The sequence below is a fragment of the Dreissena polymorpha genome, chromosome 10 (assembly GCF_020536995.1).
Source record: "Dreissena polymorpha isolate Duluth1 chromosome 10, UMN_Dpol_1.0, whole genome shotgun sequence".
Taxonomy (NCBI): Eukaryota; Metazoa; Mollusca; class Bivalvia; order Myida; family Dreissenidae; genus Dreissena; species Dreissena polymorpha.
Genome location: NC_068364.1, coordinates 40,207,612 through 40,230,583, shown reverse-complemented (window position 1 = coordinate 40,230,583; position 22,972 = coordinate 40,207,612). Strand labels below are relative to the sequence as shown.

The 22,972-nt window shown below is 34.9% G+C and overlaps 1 protein-coding gene across 3 annotated transcripts in view; it reads right to left on the bottom strand.

Moving 5' to 3' along the window:
- Positions 1 to 22,972, bottom strand: part of LOC127847163 (mucin-5AC-like) — a 180,980-nt gene that overhangs the window by 152,678 nt on the left and 5,330 nt on the right. Inside the window, exons 3-11 of one of the 3 annotated variants that reach the window (XM_052378871.1) lie at positions 21,698 to 22,972; positions 21,214 to 21,329; positions 20,787 to 20,845; positions 20,343 to 20,494; positions 18,293 to 18,470; positions 17,707 to 17,901; positions 17,222 to 17,417; positions 16,285 to 16,416; positions 12,963 to 13,178 (exon numbers count right to left, since the gene is read on the bottom strand). The exon at positions 21,698 to 22,972 is cut by the window's right edge and continues 273 nt beyond it. The exons of 1 other annotated variant lie outside the window; for it this stretch is intronic. In XM_052378871.1, the coding sequence (XP_052234831.1) occupies positions 13,131 to 13,178; positions 16,285 to 16,416; positions 17,222 to 17,417; positions 17,707 to 17,901; positions 18,293 to 18,470; positions 20,343 to 20,494; positions 20,787 to 20,845; positions 21,214 to 21,329; positions 21,698 to 22,972 (2,351 nt within the window). In that variant the 3' untranslated portion in view covers positions 12,963 to 13,130. Of the gene's footprint in view, positions 1 to 12,962; positions 13,179 to 15,511; positions 15,948 to 16,284; positions 16,417 to 17,221; positions 17,418 to 17,706; positions 17,902 to 18,292; positions 18,471 to 20,342; positions 20,495 to 20,786; positions 20,846 to 21,213; positions 21,330 to 21,697 lie in introns of those variants that run through there. One more of the 3 variants, XM_052378870.1, reaches the window with a different exon arrangement.

The window sequence follows — 22,972 nt, the reverse complement described above, 5'->3', positions numbered from 1 at the left end:
TTCCAAATCAGAGCTTACCAACACCATCTCGTTAACAAACAATTCAATGAACAAAAAGTGATGACTATGTGCTGTTAAAATAAGATTTCAAAGGTCAAATACCAAGTCAAGATGCAGAGATTATCAACACAAGGTGGTAAACAATCAGCTTTGTGAACACACTTGTGGCGGCTACGTGACGCTCACAACGTCCACTTTATTGTTTAAGAACAAACTTCATTCTTTTGAGAATAAATAGTTGCGGAGTCATTTATGTGAACATACAAATTATAGAACACTTATCCTTATCAGAGTATTTTTTGTAAAGGTTATTATAATTCATAAAGAATATCACGCGTATAAGTAAACCACTTTAAAAGTCACGTATGCGAACATATCGATAATGTAACACAGAGTTTAACAATATACAAGTCATGCATTCGAAGATTGCGGTAATATAACCTATTGTTTTACATTATACATCTCCTGTATGCGATCATTGCGGTAGTATAACATGGAACATAAATATTAACAAGTCATGTATGTGAACATTTCGGTCATATATGATATAGTTTACCAATATACAATTAATGTATTCGAATAATGCGGAAACATAACATAGACTGTACAATTAACCAGTCATGTATGAAAACCTTGTGGTAATATAACATAGAGTTTTATAATATACAAGTCATGTATGTGAACATTGTGGTAATATAACATAGAGTTTAACAATATACAAGTAATGAATGTGAACATTTCGGTAATATTACAAAGAGTTTAACAATATACAAGTCATGTATGTGAACATAAAGGAAATATAAGATAGAGTTTAACAATATACATGTCATGTATGCGAACATTGCGGTAATATTACTTAGCGTTTAACACTATACCAGTCATGTATGTGAACATTGCGGATATTTTACAGTTAAACAATGAACAAGTTATGTGTGAACATTGCGGTAATATTACATAGAGTTTAACATTATGCAAGTCATGTATGTGAAAATTTCGGTGATATCACATAGACTTTAACAATTTGCAAGTCATGTAAGCGAAATTGCAGTAATATAACATAGAAATTAACAAAATATAAGTCACGTAAGCGAACATTGTGAAATATATCATATAGTTTAACAATATACAAGTAATATATTTGAACATTGCGGTAATATAACATAGAGATTATCAATATACATATCCTGTATGTTAACATAGGTGCAATATAACAGTCACGAATATGAATATATCTCCAATATATAAGTCATGGATGTGAATATTCCTTTAATAGAACAGCCGTGTTTGTGACCATTTCCGCGATATAACATTCATGTTTGTGCACATACAGGCAATATTTAACATAACATATAAGACAAAAAGCCTGTCACAATCATTATCGATTAAGACATTTTTAATAAAATGTTTGAATGCAAACGCGATATAAAATTATTCTTGACATTCCTTGTAACAACAAAAACACACTTAAACTTGCACTTAATCATGTGCGATAACTGAGAACGATATTGCAGACACAGGTGATTGTACACTTGTTTTTATGACGACATTTGTGTAATCAAATTAACGATTGTTTGCATACAAAACCGTTACTGGGGATACTATTTACTGCACGTATCTATGATATAAATCATTCCCACGTGCTAGCCTGACAGTATGAGGCAACATGTGCTAAAAATAAATATACAATACAATGTAGTTTGCATTTTCCATTTATTAATTTGCCTTAGTGGTATTGCATTTGGCTTATGTTCCAAAACATATATTTGCCTTTATTATCCCAAATTAATAAATTAATATTGAACTCATTAATAAATTAATATTGTACTGATGGGAAGCAATAGCTTTTCGATTATCTTACGTAGTTAAATGCACTTAAAATAAAGTGCGACTTTTCTTCGAGAAAGGCTTGGATACATTACATAACTTGCACTTTTCGTTGCTGCTTGTATTGTTTCAAGAGACTTATCCATCTCTTATTTAATTTTCTTGAAACATTCTTGGTGACTTAAATTACAAAATAAATGTGTCTATGTCAGTTTCTCTCCAGATGATCATTTGGGTCTCTTAATTGTTTAGTTTGCGTTATCATATTTCTAACAACTGCACTTTTACAATTGATTTCAGACTTTTATAACAGGGAATCTGACGTCAGCCAAGAAATTAAACGCAACATTGTTTGGCATGACGTAAATCAGAGCACCTCTGATTTATTCAGAATGTCTTCTAATATATCTTTTCCTCTGACAAAACGATAACGATTAACCAGTTATTCACTAGCCACTGTACTCAGAAATAATAACGGTGATTTCGTAATTTAAGACCATTTAAAATTCTTAATTTGTTGTGCATAAATGATGCAATTCGTTTTTGTGTGCATAACTTGTGCCTTTCACTTTTCGTTAATTGATTACAAAGTAACTGTTTTATTTGATGCTACAGTAATTATGTACTACTATTCTCTTTTGTATGTACTGTTGATAAAGCGTATGACTTACATAATCCAGGCTTAGGTTCACCTAAAACGTTGAAGTCACATCATTTCAATCAGATATTTATTACTTAGTCTGTCAAAACGTTTACAGAAAGGTGTATACATGTTTATACATTACAAGATTAAAAAATCCAAGCCTGATTGCGGATTTCAACCATCTAATTATTGAAAGAATATACGTGTTTAAAAATATGTTATCAATTAACGCTTGCACAAAATCTTGTTCAGACGAATGATAAACGAAAGTTAGTGTTAAACATAAAGTTGTATACTCGTTGTGTATTGTTTTGGCATTGACAGATACAGCGAGTATTATTGGTTTCACTAATCCAATCGGGTTGGGTCATTTTTGTAGAAGGTGAGATATATACGATGTCAATGTCGACATTTATACTCGCTATCGTAAACCAATATTTAATACGAACAAAGTTTGTTATATAAAATTAATTAACAAAATGTATATGGTACCATCAATTGAAAATGCTTTTCTTGTGTGCCATGTTTTACGAACAAGTTTACGCCGATAACAACACAGCTTTATTCGATTTTGTTGCAGAACCAAAATTGTTTCGTATGAGCGAATCTGAACAGACTAACTGGTATTTCCCAACTGTGTTCATGTTCCATGAACATGAAGGAGTTTTCTGCTGCAGATCAGAAACTTTTGTGAAAACGAAACAACTTTGATATAACTTCTTTTTGTTAAAAGTTATTTTAGTTTGTTATTCATAGCGTTTCTTCTGGGTTTTTTTAACAGAATGTTAGCAAACCGTACATACTCGCTTTAAAAGAACAATTTGCAACAAAATTATACCCTACGGGTATAGAAAATCTTGATTTAAATCTTTTACATGCAGTCTCCTTTGAGATGCCGTGTACCGGAATAAACCAAGGCATGCCATTGATGTTTTCTTTACATAAACATTACGTTAGTAATTAAGAAATGAATTGCTGTATGCATTTTATTTGTTATTATCAAACAGAAACATTTTCTATTTGAGTAATATATTGATATAAGATGTAGTTTTTATATTTATTAAAGTCAATCATATGATATTGAACGGATACATCAGGTTGAAGTCCAATCCGGAGAGCAATAAACCAAGTCATCAAGGACCTATGTCGTTGTCTGTGAAGTAAGCCACTCTATTAAGACAAGTTTTTATCCATAAATATCTTGCTATTAAACACAATGCATGATTGGTTCAATACATTATAAAATGCAATTTAAAATGAACTGATTTCATATATTTTGCTTATATATTTGAACAATTTCCTTTCAATTAGTCTCAAATTAAAAACCAGTTCGAATACATTCCCAATGTTTCATAAATAAATTTTCCACTGAATGATGATTTTACATTTTACATCTTAATTAAACATGCTGTAGCTGTAGGCTATTTATATGAACGAATCGATGACTATAATTGGAACATTGGTAGTTAAATGTACCCTTGAAATTATATCTTGTAGAATCGTGCAAAGTTGTTCAAAACAGTCCGTTTTTAACAATTCAATTCAGACATTAGATAAATAGAAAGAGACACAATATATGAATTGTATCGTTCGTTATTATTATAAAAAAATAACAGCAAACTCATGTCATTCTGTATATAAAAAAATGCTGTGATTATGACTTGTTGAGACTTTGAACCCTGGGTTTGTATTCACAAACGTTTTAAGACTAAATGATAGACTCAGACTTATAATGCCCACAGTTAAAAAACAATTTTCTAGAGATATAAAGTCATGTTAAATGAATGAAAATTGATCTCTTTGTAGTTCTCTTTATAATCAAAGTGATTATTTTATGATACAAATTATGGATTAAACGATATTTCGAATTTTTTATTAAGTCTGAGTCTACTTTTTAGACTTTTAAGATCGGGGAAATTTGAGTCGTGGTCACTGTTCTGCCATAAACTACCAAAGTGGGATAATTACAATACTCTCATGCTCTAATTGACTATTTTAGTCCGTAATGTAGCCATTAACGGCTCACAGAACGTTGCTGGTAGTATTTACGACGTATTGCATCGTACAATGCTAGTTGCTAGTGAACAACTTTCTGCACTGATAATGTGTCTTGAGTCGAAATATTCCTATGTTTGTCATTTGGGATGATTGTCTGCCGAGAAGTCAAGATAAAATAAATACATATGTCTTGGTCTATATGAAGTACGGAAGGTTCATGTTAATAATTTCCTTGCAAATACTTTTAGTCACAGATAACAAGAACCTGTTAAAACTGTGCGTAATGGTGCTGCGATATTCTGTTGTTTTGTTTGTGTTTTAATGCTCGGTTTCAGTTAGTTTACATTTGTAGACGTCAATTATCACATATTTCTTGGTAAGATGTCTGGTTTAAACCACCATAGAAACGTTTGTTATTCAAATATAAGTTTGTGTTTTCTAAGTGAATTCTTTCAAAGAAAACCAACACGAATCATAACAATCTGAACTTTCTTAATTAAGCAACAAAAATATAACAACTTGGTAAATTCCCTTACATGAACATGCAAAATTTACTAAATCTGCATTATGCCTCGGTCACACTGTCACGAATCAGAGCTACGAACGAGCTACGAATACTTTTCGGCACAGTTCGTAGCTATCCTTACTGGACTGTGGCTCTCCGTACTTGATCCGTGGTCAGTCGTAGTAGTTTTTGGATGTCCGTAGCGACTCTTGACAAATTTTGAACATGTTCAAAAAAGTTCTACAAATTTATCGACCGTAGCATATCCGTAGCAGTCCGTACTAAACCGTACTGATTCGTACTTGTTCGTAACGACACCGTAGTCGTCCGTACCTTTTTGTAGGCCCAAAGATTTTCAAGACTTCTACGGATTGATACGATGAACTACGGAGCGGTACGGTTACGCTACGTATTAGCTACGATTATTCCACGGATATACTACGAAAAGCAACGGTTCTTGTACGTTGTACTACGGATAGGCAGGAATTTGCACGATCTTGTACGATGTACAACATTTCATCACGAAACAGTACGGACTCGTACGGTGCACTACAATAAATTGCTACTGAAATACATCATTGACATTAAAGGGGCAAAAAAGCAACCGTACTTGCATTTGTTGAGTTAACAATCATGATAGGCCAGGAAATTGCGTTTGCGATAACTTTGTTACACTTGGATATTGATATGGCACAAAATGCACAGGCCGTAGTCGAGCTGCTTGACGATATGCACAGAGGTAATAATGATTCAATATCGTATAACTAGTATAACTTTGTGCTAAAGGCTACGTATTTAGAAAATATTATAATTTGAACTTACTTGTAATACTTTTTTTTTATTTGCAGGTAAGTGTCTGCCTCATATGCCTTTTGAATATTGCTCTAATTTTTACGTGATTTAATACTTGTTAAATTAATAGCCGACATAATACAATACAAACTTAATCATACTTTTCTAGGCACAATCTATATTTGTACAACAATAATTACATACTTTATCAGGTCAGAGAAGACAAAGGAGGGGGTGGACAAGAGACTGGTTTTTAAGACGACCCGCTCTCGGTCAATACAAGACTTTGATGGCCGAACTGATGGCTGAAGATCCGACGGCTTTTAGAAACTTCACTAGAATCGGGCCTGATATGTTCCATGAGCTATAACAGGTCGTTCGTCACAGGATCAGTAAGAACCACACCTGGTTCAGACAGTTCATCAATCCAGATTTGAAGTTGGCAATTACCTTAAGGTTCTTCGCCACAGAGGGCAGTTACCGTACATTGATGTATGGGTTTCGTGTTGCACACAATACGATATGTAGTATTGTACGGGACGTTTATGAGGCAATAGATTCAGCATATGCCGGGGATGTTATCCAGACTCTACTGAGCCTGAGGAGTGGAAGGCCATAGCCGATCAGTTCGCGGCTCAATGGCAATTTCCACACGCCATCGGAGCTCTTGATGGAAAGCATGTAGCCATACGAAGTCCCAAGAACGGTGGCTTATTATACTATAACTATAAAGGTTACCATTCTGTTGTGCTGATGGCCCTGGTAGACGCCGATTACCAATTTATATGGGTAAATATTGGATCGCAAGGAGGATGTTCCGACGCACAAATCTGGAATCAAAGCGACCTCAAGTTTGCAATCGAAAGGGGGTTGATTGGCATGCCAGAAGCAACACCTCTTCCAGGTGACGACAGACCAATAGGATACTATATCATCGCAGATGATGCATTTGCCATGAGAACATTGCTCATGAAGCCATTCACACGACGATGCCTTGAGAAGGACAAGCGAATTTTTAACTATCGCCTGTCTAGAGCAAGGAGAGTTGTGGAGAATGCTTTTGGTATTTTTGCTCAGAGATTCCAATGCTTAATATCTATTCTGCCATAAAGCCTCTTCCCCAGACACGGCTGATTCCATTATTTCTGTTACGCGCTATTGCTGCCGCTTGCATGCTCTCTTTTCGGGAGGCATTTTGTTTATGACAATACAAGAAGCTGTGGGCGCAATGTTCAATCGTAGTTCGTTCCTACCTGTCCGTACCAGTCCGTCGCAATTCCCACTGCTTCGTAGCGGACCCTTCTTGTTCGTACTTATCCGTACTAGACCGTAGCGGGTCCGTAGATAGATCGTACCAATTTGTGGCGCTCCGTACTAAATCGCGTCGATCAGTAGCAGTCCGTACCTTTCCTTGTTCGTTTTCCAACATTTTGATGGTAGATTAGTCGAAATTCGTACTCACATCGTTGTGCTCCGTACTGAATTCGTAGCGGCCTACGAATTTTGACAATTTCGTAGTCATTCGTAGCCGATTCAATCGTAGCTCATTCGTAGCTCGGATTCGTGACAGTGTGACCGAGGCATTACATTTTTTGTCTCTACGACACACCGCATGGCGCAGCTCTGAGCATCTTACATATTTTGTTCCTTTTGCAGTAATATAAACATAAATCTGAGTATCGGAAAGAAAATCAACATGTAAAAGATAACAATTGTATATGTCAAGCGTTATTGTCAAATCTAGTACAATCGTGGGTAGCAAGAAGAAAGTATCTAGTTACTGTTTAATTATCATTTTTACGTAATGTAATGATATGTCATGTTGAATCGCTATTGATGCAGTTTTTCTATTATGATAGGTTAGTTAAAGCCGCATAAATACTTATAATCAACGAATATTTTGTAATATATTTCGTAAAATTAAATTAACCCATAAAAATAGTGTTCTTATAGCAAAAGCCAAACATTCAACACAAGTTGTGTTTTGGTAACACAGAGTTAACGAGATACAAAATCCTCGTTTTTATTTTTTGTGTGTCAAGATAAAAGCTACGTGAATTTCTCGCGACGATTTCCGAACATTTACGAGCAAGCGAGAGATTGGCTTCGATCAGCGTCGGAAGCACGACGTAAATCTCATTAGCTTAACTCTTGGCATGCTGGGAAATTTGTCGTCTGCTATAATGTCGTCTGCTGAATTTCTAAAATTAGCATTTTCTTCGATTTTTTTTCAAAGAATATTATCAGAATAGCAAACAGTTTGGATCCTGATGAGACGCCACGTTACGTGGCGTCTCATCTGGATCCAAACTGTTTGCAAAGGCCTTCAAAATTCGGTTCCCGCACTGAAAGGGTTAACGCGATTTTGCCCTTTGCACTAGGGGTCCGCATAATAAGCAGTACTTCCATAAGCTCATTACAAATCTGTTAAAAAGTTCTTATTCCTTGGTCAAAGTTTTGACTGCAAACGGGGATTAGCCAAGAACTATTCCACCGAATAAAGGGTAATACCATTTTCAAGATCGACGAAGCTGGTTATATGCACATAAGGGAAGCCGCCTTTAAATGATACTCAAATTGGCTTGTTAATACCAGAGTTCTTTGAAAGCCAAGAACATGTCATATATGCAACGAAAGGACAAATTTTCTCTAAAAACTGTATTGAAACGGTACATTCCTACGATATTTGCATGCTCAGGATTCGGTATATACAGTAAAATAAAATTAGAAAGTTCCGGTCAAAAGCAAGGCAATCAAGTATGAGTTAAATTAACAAAAAGATAACGGAACCGAAGTTATCCTAATTTTTGCAGATATTAGTAGGACCAAACGACAATAGTAAGCCTGTATAAGATTCGTTGACCTTTGTCTTTTAGTGATTTAAGCAATTGGAATAGGGGACACAACTAATTGTTTCAAGCAGAAGTAACATCGGTTCATTACTTTGTTGATGTTGTTATTAAATGAAAACATTTGTTGTAGAAAAATATTTTTAAAATGTTGAAAATTTAGTTATTGGATTTATTGTATATTACATCTTTTGACATTATATCGCACAATATATTTTGTCAGGTTATTGACGTCTCAATTGACTTTGTCAGTGTGTTAATTATATATTTACATATTTACATCTTGGTTTTTATAGAATGTGTAGATGTTCTTTATAGATTTGGCTTTAAGTATTTACGATGAAACATACAACGAAATATGAAAAAGAAACATTATCTGTCAAATGTTAGTCATTTAGTTCATGCTTTCCGGTGGTTTATAGAGAAATATCAGTGAATTAAAACTAATAATTCTACTGTTTCAAACAGCTGCGCCACTCATGAAAATATTACTTTCTATGATCACTCGTGTATTAAAATCGATAATCCACCGAATCCAACAAATATCCTCGATGTAATAATTCATATATCGTGAATTGGGCAACACATCATGTCTTTAGATCTACCCCTTGGCATTGGCTCCATTTGTAAAAATTATCTATTTGATCTGCAAGAAGCCAATGCATAAATGCATGTTGAACACAATCGTTTGATGTCGTTCGCGAATTAATCGGGTGGAAATTTGCTCGTCACAAAGGCAAAATACACTGAATTTCTTTTTAAAAAAAACGGCATGTCACAACCTATAAGGCTCCTCAAGTTTCCAAATCGTTTGGAATTGTATGTTTATGTACATTTGTGGATGAATTAATCTTTGCTGAATCGCACTACATTGCACGATTTTTAAATATTGTGAAATATGTTTGAAAACATGTAAAACCTACTTACCCTGACAAAGTATCCGTGAAATTTCAGAACATCCGGACCTTAGCGCCACCTTGGAAGTAGCATTGGCTCATTTACAAATGCAACGCAAAACGAGGTGGCGCCCATAATAAGCGGTCATGAATAAAAGGCATGATTATGATAATTTGAATCACATAGTTATGTTCGTTTGTCGATGACCTCACATTGTTGATCTCGAATACATTTGTAAAGTTTCAATTGAATATCTGAGAAGTTACACAGAAATGTTCGTATTACATATTACTTTAAAATGAATTTTAACTTATACGCACACCTTAACCTAAGTATTCCACGTAAAAAGGGTTCATAATCAAATCGACAAACTGGTCAAGTTATAAGTCTTTGACATTGATTAATATTAAATACCATGAACACATATGGTCAGTTTTATTTCAATATATGTAGCAGATAAAGAGATATGGATTTGTTATACGCAAAATTTAATCTCAATAATAAAAGAGACATTATTCTTTTAAAATGTTGGTTAGAGTTATAGTCCTTTACGTGTGTCCTTCACTGATCACGCAAACACAGGTTCAAACTTTAATCCACATTTAAACTTGCACGCAAACGAACTTGTTTAAGTAGAAAATGGGGAAAAATCAAGCTATATTGGCGAGATTTATAGAACTTAGCCACTGACCACACACAATGATCCCGAACACATGTTTAATTTCAATTGAATACTTTTTGTAGAAACAATTATATTGAGAAATTCAGGTTTATCTTGAACTAATTTTTTAGTACCAAAGGGTGCATTCATTTGCGAAATTGTGCATGTTAGGGCATTTGACTTAGGGTCATGACCTCACACCATTACCCCGTGCATATGTGTGAAATTACATTGAATGGATGTAGAAAAGAAACATAAATAAAAAGTGATTCATGTTAACCTTAACCAAAGCATAACGCGGACGCCATATATGGTCGGTAGAGCGGTATCGCAGACTATCTGGTACATGGTCGAGCTACAAGATATGCAATACAAGACGGCACTTCACATTATCGTTTCATTCCTTTTCTTCCGAAAAGCATTACTAATGTATTTTTTCACTAATCACATTTGAATTGGTGTATGTTTGTGCCCAAATCGAAGGATTAATAGAATCAAACCGCCCTTTATTGACATTTACAAATTTGGTTTAAATATAAGATACTATGCACTTTTCAACTTTAATTGTAAGCGGACACAATCATTTATAACAACTGCGTTAGCTGTTTACTTTTAAACTGTGTAAGTTGTCTTTCTTTGTTATACACAAAATTGCGGTTTGTGTTCTTTCTCTTTTATGCACTGGATGTGCTTTTCAAAATTTTCATTTTTTAGCTCATCTATTTTTTGAAAAAAAAATTATGAGCTATTGTCATCACCTTGGCGTCGGCGTCGGCGTCGGCGTCTGCGTCGGCGTCTGCGTCGGCGTCGGCGTCCGGTTAAGTTTTGCGTTTAGGTCCACTTTTCTCAGAAAGTATCAATGCTATTGCATTCAAACTTGGTACACTTACTTACTATCATGAGGGGACTGGGCAGGCAAAGTTAGATAACTCTGGCGTGCATTTTGACTGAATTATGTGCCCTTTTTATACTTAGAAAATTGAAAATTTTTGTTAAGTTTTGCGTTTAGGTCCACTTTTTTCAGACAGTATTAATGCTATTGCATTAAAACTTGGTACACTTACTTACTATCATGAGGGGACTGGGCAGGCAACGTTAGATAACTCTGGCGTGCATTTTGTAAGAGTTATGTACCCTTTTTATACTTAGAAAATTGAAAATTTTGGTTAAGTTTTGTGTTTAGGTCCATTTTATTCCTTAAGTATCAAAGCTATTGCTTTCATACTTGAAACACATACTAACTATCATAAGGGGACTGTGCAGGCAAAGTAATGTAACTCTGACTGGCATTTTGACAGAATTATGTGCCTTTTTTATACTTAGAAAATTAAAAATTTGGTTATGTTTTGTGTTTAGGTCCACTTTATTCCTACAGTATCAAAACTATTGCTTTCATACTTGCAACACTTATAAACTATCGTAAGGGGACTGTGCAGGCAAAGTTATGTAACTCTGACTGGCATTTGGACGGAATTATGGGCCCTTTATACTTAGAAAATTGAAAGTTTGGTTAAGTTTTGTGTTTTGGTCCATTTTACCCCTAAAGTATCATAGATATTGCTTTCATACTTGGAACACTCGCAAACTATCATAAGGGTACAGTAAAAGGATAAGTTGCATAACTCTGGATGTTTTACGGAATTATGGCCCTTTTTTGACTTAGTAACTTTGAATATATGGTTAAATTTTGTGTTTCGATCCACTTTACTTCTTAAGTATCAAGGCTATTGCTTTCAAACTTCAAATACTCTCATGCTATCATGAGGCTACTGTACCTGGCAAGTTGAATTTTACCTTGACCTTTGAATGACCTTGACTCTCAAGGTCAAATTATTAAATTTTGCTAAAATTGCCATAACTTCTTTATTTATGATAAGATTTGATTGATACTTTGACAAAACTACTCTTACCTGACATACCACAATAGACTCCACCCAAACCATCGCCCGTGCCCCCCCTTCCCCCCCCCCCGAATCCCCCCCCTATTTTTTTTTTAAGTTCAACTCACAAATGACCACCACACCCTCACACTATACACCCCCCACCCTACCCCCTCCCCATTTTTGTTTAAAAGGTTAAAAAACAAAACTATTAATTTTGATTATTTTATGTTTCTAATACCGTCCAACCATCGCACCCAAGAATCCCCCCCACCCCCTCCCCCCACCCCCCACCCGAATCCCCCCCCCCCTCACCACACCCTGACACTATACCCCCCACCTCACCCCCCCCCAATTATTTTTTTTAAACGTATAAAAAACACAAATATTTATTTTTATTATTTTATGTTTGAAATACCGTCCAACCATCGCACCCATGAATCCCCACCCCAACCCTCCCCCACACCCCACCCCCTCCACCCCCGATTTTTTTTTCTTTTTTTCGCATTTTTGGAAGATAATGTAATAAATGTCCACACCCCCACACAATGCACCCCACTTCACTCAACCCCTCCCTCCTTTGTGATTGAAAATGAAAGTCCCTTCACTTTTAAAAAGAAAATAGATGAGCGGTCTGCACCCGCAAGGCGGTGCTCTTGTGTATGTCTTTGTTATAGACGAGGTTTATTTCACACTTGTAAATTGGCTATATTTATTTTTAAAAGCATTATAATGAAATACAAGTTCATTTTGAATAGGCAAACACAATGTGTGATAAAGGTGATATATCAGTTAACCTTTGTTTTTAAGATATATAAACACCAAAAGTTCACCGTAACTTAACTGTATATCGAATATTCAATTCCGAAAGATTGAGCATTGAACTCTGTAGATAAGGCTTTAATGACTTCTAACGCGTATTGTAACATACAAAACGGGAAACGATAAAAACCATTTATCAAACGGCTAACTTTGATACCAATTCAAACACGCGTTTTATCAACCAGATGTTATCAACGGAACATGTGTCGGAGTAAATACTTTGTAAAGGCGCATTTCTTTATTATGTTCTTGTTTATCTTTAAAACCTGATGGCTTCTTGGCTGACATTTGGGCGACTTATTTGAAACTGAAACGAAAACAAAAGAAACTTGAAAACTAATTGTTTCAAGCAGAAGTAACATCTGTTCATTACTTTGTTAATTTTGTTATTAAATGAAAACATTTGTTGTAGAAAAATATTTTTAAAATGTTGAAAATTTAGTTATTGGATTTATTGTATATTACATGTTTTGAAATTATATCGCACAATATATTTTTTCAGGTAATTGACGTCTCAATTGACTTTGTCAGTGTGTTAATTATATATTTACATATTTACATCTTGTTTTTTATAGAATGTGTAGATGTTCTGTATAGATTTGGCTTTAAGTATTTAGGATGAAACATACAAAGAAATGAAATATGAAAAAGAAACATTATCTGTCAAATGTTAGTCATTTAGTTCATGCTTTCCGGTGGTTTATAGAGAAATATCAGTGAATTAAAACTGATAATTCCACTGTTTCAAACAGCTGCGCCACTCATGAAAATATTACTTTCTATGATAACTCGTGTATTAAAATCGATTATCCACCGAATCCAACAAATATCCTCGATGTAATAAATCATATATCGTGAATTGGGCAACACATCATGTCTTTAGATCTACCCCTTGGCATTGGCTCCATTTGTAAAAAATTATCTATTTGATCTGCAAGAAGCCAATGCATTAATGCATGTTGCACACAATCGTTTGATGTCGTTCGCGAATTAATCGGTTGGAAATTTGCTCGTCACAAAGGCAAAATACACTGAATTTCTTTAAAAAACCCGGCATGTCACAACCTATAAGGCTCCTCAAGTTTCCAAATCGTTTGGAATTGTATGTTTATGTACATTTGTGGATGAATTAATCTTTGCTGAATCGCACTACATTGCACGATTTTTAAATATTGTGAAATATGTTTGAAAACATGTAAAACCTACTTACCCTGACAAAGTATCCGTTAAATTTCAGAACATCCGGTCCTTAGCGCCACCTTGGAAGAAGCATTGGCTCATTTACGAATGCAACGCAAAACGAGATGGCGCCCATAATAAGCGGTCGTGAATAAAAGGCATGATTCTGATAATTTGAATCACATAGTTATGTTCGTTTGTCGATGACCTCACATGGCTGATCTCGAATACATTTGTAAAATTTCAATTGAATATCTGAGAAGTTACACAGAAATGTTCGTATTACATATTACTTTAAAATAAATTTTAACTTATACGCACACCTTAACCTAAGTATTCCACGTAAAAGGGTTCATAATCAAATCGACAAACTGGTCAAGTTATAAGTCTTTGACATTGATTAATATTAAATACCATGAACACATATGGTCAGTTTTATTTCAATATATGTAGCAGATTAAGAGATATGGATTTGTTATACGCAAAATTTAATCTCAATAATAAAAGAGACATTATTCTTTTAAAATGTTTGTTAGAGTTACAGGCCTTTACGTGTGTCCTTCACTGATCACGCAAACACGGGTTCAAGTTTAAAATCAATATATGTAGTACTTTTATATATATGAACATGTTTCATACAAACTTTAATCCACATTTAAACTTGAACGCAAACGAACTTGTTTAAGTAGAAAATGGGGAAAAATCAAGCTATATTGGCGAGATTTATAGAACTTAGCTACTGACCACACACAATGATCCCGAACACATGTTTAATTTCAATTGAATACTTTTAGTAGAAACAATTATATTGAGAAATTCACGTTAATCTTTAATTAATTTGTTAGTACCAAAGGGTGCATTCATCTGCGAAATTGTGCATGTTAGGGCATTTGACTTAGGGTCATGATCTCACACCATTACCCCGTGCATATGTGTGAAATTACATTGAATGGATGTAGAAAAGAAACATAAATAAAAAGTGATTCATGTTAACCTTAACCAAAGCATAACGCGGACGCCATATATGGTCGGTAGAGCGGTATCGCAGACTATCTGGTACATGGTCGAGCTACAAGATATGCAATACAAGACGGCACTTCACATTATTGTTTCATTCCTTTTCTTCCGAAAAGCATTATTAATGTATTTTTTCACTAATCACATTTGAATTGGTGTATGTTTGTGCCCAAATCGAAGGATTAATAGAATCAAACCGCCCTTTATTGACATTTACAAATTTGGTTTAAATATAAGATACTATGCACTTTTCAACTTTAATTGTAAGCGGACACAATCATTTATAACACCTGCGTTAGCTGTTTACTTTTAAACTTTGTAAGTAGTCTTTCTTTGTTATACACAAAATTGCGGTTGGTGTTCTTTCTCTTTTATGCACTGGATGTGCTTTTCAAAATTTTTCATTTTTGTATATTTTTGTTATAGACGAGGTTTATTTCACACTTGTAAATTGGCTATATTTATTTTTAAAAGCATTATAATGAAATACAAGTTCATATTGAATAGGCAAACAAAATGTGTGATAAAGGTGATATTATTCAGTTAACCTTTCTTTTTAAGATATATAAACACCAAAAGTTCACCGTAACTTAACTGTATATCGAATTTTTAATTCCGAAAGATTGAGCGTTGAACCTTGTAGATAAGGCTTTAATGACTTCTAACGCGTATTGTAACATACAAAACGGGAAACGATAAAAACCATTTATCAAACGGCTAACTTTGATACCAATTCAAACACGCGTTTTATCAACCAGATGTTATCAACGGAACATGTGTCGGAGTAAATACATTGTAAAGGCGCATTTCTTTATTATGTTCTTGTTTATCTTTAAAACCTGATGGCTTCTTGGCTGACATTTGGGCGACTTATTTGAAACTGAAACGAAAACAAAAGAAACTTGAAAACATCTAACAATATATTTTACAGTTTCACTTAAATTCTTCGTAAACTTTGTCGGAATTAAGAAAAAAAGCTTATAACATGAATGATATGTGTAAGTACAAAATACAAAGAAGATAAATATATTTTCAGTTTTACAAAACTCGCACTTTATAAATAAGGTTTGAAAAATATCTGAGTTGAATGTTATATTTACAGTGTTACTTCAATATTTGTATTAAACGCACTATAATATAAGCTAAAACCTTTCAAATTGAAAATGTTAATTGAAGATAAAACTTATAAAAATAAGTATGATGTATAAATCAAAAACCTTAAAATTTGGGTCCGCGTACGGGGAGGTTTCCCTTGTCCGCCAGTGATCGCTCTCAGACGCGGATGAATACCAGGATTGTGAACGTTGCAGACCGGCGCTATTTTGTCTGCTGGGCTGGTAAATGTACGTCTGAAATGGAATGAGACGTCACTTTAGAAAATTGAGCCAACGCCGGATGATCGGCTTCCCTGTTTAATTTCCGTTTTGCAACGATTATGTCCATGTTGCACAGATTATATAAAAGTCAATAAAAGTAAAAGGCATTTAACTTAAACACAAGTTATTATGTTGTACATTGTATGGCTCGTGTAGTTTATTCTCCATTCAAATGGCAACTTAATGTTTGATTGGCATCCAAACTATCAAGTAGTGTTAAAAATACGCAATAGAAGAAAATGCACCATGTACTAGTGGTGTGTCATTTTGTAAATTATTGATTATATGAACAGAAAACTCGTTTTTCCCATAAATAATCGACATTCCAAAATATTATACGCATAACCTGTGTCGTTTAACATTTGACGTTCGCTAAATACGTTACAAATGTGTACAATTATTAACAAAGGGTAACTTTGGCTGCACCAGAAGGAGAGAACCCTTATTAATGTTATTGAATCCTATATTGATGACAAGTGACCACACATTAAAAGAAAATACACGTGAGATCAGATCCATATCCGTTGCCATCCTATAAAACTCTCGACTCTACAACCTTCGTCCAGCAGGAGAAAAAACTTATATCACGAGGTCCGTTTTGTCGGCAAGCAATCACAAAGAAATTACTTAACCTTACCTCAGAAAACTTGTCGCCATAAATGAGCCAACGAATTTTCTCCTAAACAGCCTTGGTATTAGCCGTTCTGAGGGAAATCTTATAAAGACAAGGTATTTTTTATTGAAGGCAAGGATCACATTTTTTTTTATAAAACTCTACCTCAGATCCCTTGTCATCCGTTGCGACCCTATGGACTCTACCCTCTACGACCTTTTTTCCAGGTATTTCGTCATACCCGTGGTTTGAGAAATACTTATCCGGGTCACGAGGTTTGGAGGGAGAGTACCATTGCGTGTACTCGTGCTCTACGTACGACTTCCGAGACCTAATATCCGCCAGCCCGATAGTCTCGCCTCTGCAAAATTAATGGCGAATTGTAATTCGGGCATGCTTTACATACTTGTTAATACACCATCTGACAAACCGGTAACTTCTAAGCTTTTGTTCATAAATGATTATATTCGTATCAGCTGTACAAAAAAATAGGAATTTGTGTCAAACTTATTCTAGCAAGACTTCCGCTGGTCGAATGTGATTTCTGGCGTGGAATAACTAATTAATCAAATATGCAAAGTATAATAAATATGGTTCCCTTTCATTCGAAACAACCAAGAAACGACAAGATGTGATAAATACTCCCTTACGTATCATTTTCCGTTAAGCCCGCCTTGTTTCTGTATCTACGAACAACACATGCCACAACGACGACAAACGTTATCATCATGACAACGCCGACACTGGTTGCTATGGCTACGATGTACTTGGATGCCAATGTCAACTTCTCTATTGCAACCGCACACGTATCTCCCGTGTATACGTGGCTGTTGGTTTCAGCACACCTACAGATGCAATGGTCGAGAACGTCATACGACTTAATGGGAAAACCAAATAATAATAAACTATTTTAGTTGGTAAAGCAAACATTGATCAAGACTGTAACGGTCGAAACCACCATTAAAGCAGCTTTTTAATAACATGTTAAACCATGGATTGTCCCATAATATAACGCAGATTAAACTGTTTAGTTATCTGATAAATATGTCTGTATTGTAGCGCAATTGTATATGTAGTTTGCTGCTAATACGCAACCGTACGTAAATATAACAACGTATTTATCAGCAAGCACAATTGTCTAAATGAACGTTTTGATTTTAGCAGATATATCTATTTTCATCACCTATATTCATTGGCTGTATATTTAAAATTTAACCAAACAATGTACTATTTTACCTGCACATCATCTTCTTTTCATTCGAATTATACATACACTGGCCGTTATTTTCGCAGACGATTGCATTCGGCTGCAAGCATGGTGACACGCACCCAACAACACCATCGGCCGTGCATTTTAGAACGTAAGAATCCTGACAAGGGCTGCTGTGTAAGTGGTTGCATCGAGAAAAAATGTCTGCCAAAAAAAAACACATTAAACATTAACCGTAGAGAAACAACGCTTCAATGTACATAAATGTTGCTTCAGAAATATATATTTCCTTTTTATAAGTAATAAGGAAAGGAAAAGCAACATATGTTATCCAATCAAGTCCGGATAACAAGTATTTATAGGGTTAATTATTTGTAAGCGCAGAATCATAGTTACGTATTTAATTTGCTTCTTATCAAACGATCCAGTGCCATCGTTTTCTGGATCGGTCATGTACTACGAAATCCCCAAGAGAACATTACAAGAACTGCTCTCAGATGGACACCCGAAGGCAAAATGAGACAAGAACGACCAATAATTACATGGAGAAGAACCATCGAATCAGAAATGAAAGACCACACATTGACCTAGGGAAAATTAGAAAAGAAAACAAAATATAGAGAAGAGTGGAAATCACTAGTCCTTTCCCTATGTTCCTCCGGGATCAACAAAAACTAGGTAGGTAGGTAGGTTCTAATCAAACGATGATTTCAGAACTACAACTATTTGACCGATCAAAAAATGACTTTAAGATAAGAAGAAAAATAGAAGTAAGCTTCTGGTGTGCATTTTGAGCATCGTATGAACACAAAAACTTAAAGTAACCTAAGGAAAAAGCGCTTAATCAAAGACAAAACAGCACTCCAATACCTGGTTAAGTTGTCAGAGAAGTTACAGAATCTTAACCATTTGTATTAACCTAGCTTACATATATTTTGTACTTTTTAATAGTGAAATTATTCAAATTCTAGTCTTCACATATTTCTGTAACAATAGCAAGCAATACATATATCGGACAAACAAAAACAGAAACAATGTACATGTTCTTCACATGGCTCTCGATCCACATTTTGAGTTTCGTCTACTTGTACTTTTTGACGTATCGACGGATATATGTATTTGTGAACGAATAGACGGACGGTTGGACGTTAATACAAAATGAAATAACTCACATCTTTCACAGACGGCCCTCTTTCCGTATCCCGATTTAATAAACCGAGATTTTTATTCCGTCGCAGATTTAAGCTTTTACTTATTTATGTTACAAGAAAACAACAAAAATGGCAAACAAACACTGCCTAGTATGCGCTATATAGCCCGCAGCCAAATAATGAATTTCATATACGCAGCTCAAGTACTTTAAGGTAGTCGCATGAACCATAATTTGAGGACGGACAGACAGAAGAACAAAGGCGAAATAACTTTCACATTTTCCATATGGCTTTATACCCACATTCTAAGTTGTATAAACCTAGTTTGAGCACCTTTAAGTCATCGCATGATCCGGATTTTCCGTCGGACGTACAGACAAACAGACAAGTAAAACTGAAATGGTATGCATAGTACTTATATATCCTGCTATCAACATAGACAGTTGCATTAACCTATCTTAAGCATCTTTTAAGATATCGCAAGACCCAGATTTTAGTTTTTCAATTATTTGTGTAGCCATTTGCATCCATTAATCATAGCATTCACATTTATTGTCTGACAAAAAACAGAAATTGCGCTAATATTTCCCTTATGTCTTTTTGCTAAACACAGCTTGAATACTATGGAGTGATTGCAAAATCTCGATTTTAGATATTCATTATTTCCGTAACCATAGCAACCACACTATGTTTCCTACGAGAAAAACACAAGGTACGTAATCCCATATGGCCCTGTATCTGCATACATAGTTTTGTTAACCTAGATTATGTAAACATATATTCGGTTACACAGGAAGGGAACTTTTAATAAAATTATAAAGAGAAAAATTCTCCCTCCGCTTATGCAATTAGGACACGAAACGTGTGTCAGTCACATGGTATAACAGCTGTTTATTTTGTGCGAGAAGGAATGAGAGAGACCAACCTTGACTGATTGATATATCATCTATGTCAGCATCGTAATTCGTTCCGTTTAGTGTTACGTTGAAGTCTATCTTATCACCGAACATGACTGTTTTCGGCAAATTAGCGTCTGCTTTCGTAATTACTTTGCTGTTACATACAATGCTTCCATTCCTAAAAGTATATATTGTATTTAAGTGTTATGACACGTACCTGACTTATAAACATGGTGTTGATCCACATTCAAACTGTGTTAAACCCATATATGTAAAGTATGCATTTACTATATATATATATATATATATGTGTGTATTTAATTAGTTCATTTTTTGTGCATTACCAAACAATTAAACATGCTAGTTCTAAGTTAAATCTTGAAATACATAATAAATAATTTATATCTTTAAGACGCTTAATGTAACGTTTTTGTAATCATTGAATGTAAATGTTTTCATGAAATACTCACGTGAAATTATTAATAACGACATTCACAAATCCGTCTACTCTCAGAAAACGAACCGTTAGCTGTAATTTAAAAATAATACGCGTTGACAAATATAGAAGTCCCGGTTCGACGATGTAGTTTCAATAAATTAAAAAAAAATGTGTTTCTGTTGCATGGCCTATTATGTAAAATTATGTTCAAACAAGAATAGAACGTTAGACGACACTTTTATACATCAATTTTGGCCATAATTTTTATTATTATTGTTAGCTTTATTTTCTATTTGTTTTATAAAAGTAGCTAAATCTTACAGTAGTTGATAAAGGCAACTGCGAAAATGATCTATACATTTTGGGTTTATGAAATTTCTTTGAAGTACTATGTTTACTATATAATTAACTTTTAATCTATATTATTTTCGCTTAAAACAGCTGTGTATTATATATACCTTTTCTTGAAATTCGCGCTCATAGTCTATGTATGCCTTCGTCGATTTGTTTTCAAGGTTCTTGATAAAAGTTGCATTCACTCGTATCTTTAGAGGTACTGCAATCTTTAGCTCCTCTTGAAACAAATAACGTTTGTAAATGCAGTAGAATATTAACGATATTAAAAAAGGTGATGCAGGAATATATGTGTTTTTTAAACAAGTTGAATGTTTGGTCATAGTGTGCATGACTTAAACAACACAGCTGAATTCTTAGTATTACGTTAAAAGAAAATATATTGAAAAACATATCGGAAACAACGACCAACTGGTAGCATACTACTATATTTCGATATTATTACGCAAGTAACATGTACTTATCAAGAATGCAACCTTAGAGTAAATTCAAAGAGGTATAATTGGAATTATTTTGCGGATGGTTAGTAATTAAGCACAGTGTACAGTTTAATTCTCGTAAACTTCAATTTCGACATTTAAGCTTTACCTAATCTATGTGTCTCAACACCATTTGGTTCACATTGACATCTTTTATTGTTCCAAACTCCAAACACAACCGACCCATTTTTGTCTAGCTGCCTCCGTTTTCTGATTTGTTCGGCTTTATCTCCAGTAGATATATTTGTTTTGTTTATCGTAGTTGTTGTGTCATTTTTGTCAGTGTGAGCATTTGTAATGATGGTTGGCTGAGTTTCCGTTTCAGTTAAGAGGTCATTTCGAGAGGAGGCTGTCTGTTTGTCGAAAGTGCGAGTAGGACTATACACTGTAACAGTGGTTGTCTGGTTTTCGTTAGTATAAGTCAATGGAACTTCTGTAACAGTTGTTGTGTGTGACTCGGTAGCATAAGTCAAGGGCACATTTGTAACAGTTGTTATGTGTGGTTCGTTTGTAAACGTCAACGGCACATGTGTAAACGTTGTTTGATGTGTTTCGTTAGTTTTAGTCGACGGCGCATGTGTAACAGTTATTGTCTGTGTTTCGATAGTATCAGTCGACGGCACATGTGTAACAGTTGTTTTCTGTGGTTCGTTAGCATACGTCGATGGCACATCAGTAACAGCTGTTTTATGTGGCTCGTTAGTATACGTCGATGGCACCTGTGTAACAGTTGTTTTCTGTGACTCGTTAGGATTCGTCGGCGGCACATGTGTTACAGTTTCTTTCTGTAGTTCGTTAGTATTCGTCGGCGGCACATTTGTTACAGTTGTTTTCTGTGACTCGTAAGTATCAGTCGGCGGCACATGTGTTACAGTTGTTTTCTGTGGTTCGTAAGTATTCGTCGGCGGCACATGTGTAACAGTTGTTTTCTGTGGTTCGTTAGTATCAGTCGACGGCACATGTGTTACAGTTGTTTTCTGTGGTTCGTAAGAATTCGTCGGCGGCACATGTGTTACAGTTATTGTGTGTGGTTCATTAGTATTCGTCGGCTGCACATGTGTTGCAGTTGTTTTCTGTGGTTCGTTAGTATCAGTCGACGGCACATGTGTTACAGTTGTTTTCTGTGACTCGTTAGTATCAGTCGGCAGCACATGTGTTACTGTTGTTTTCTGTGGTTCGTAAGTATTCGTCGGCGACACATGTGCTACAGTTGTTTTCTGTGGTTCGTTAATATCAGTCGACGGCACATGTGTAACAGTTGTTTTCTGTTGTTCGTTAATATCAGTCAGCGGCACATGTGTTACAGTTGTTTTCTGTGGTTCGTAAGAATTCGTCGGAGACACATGTGTTACAGTTGTTTTCTGTGGTTCGTTAGTATTCGTCG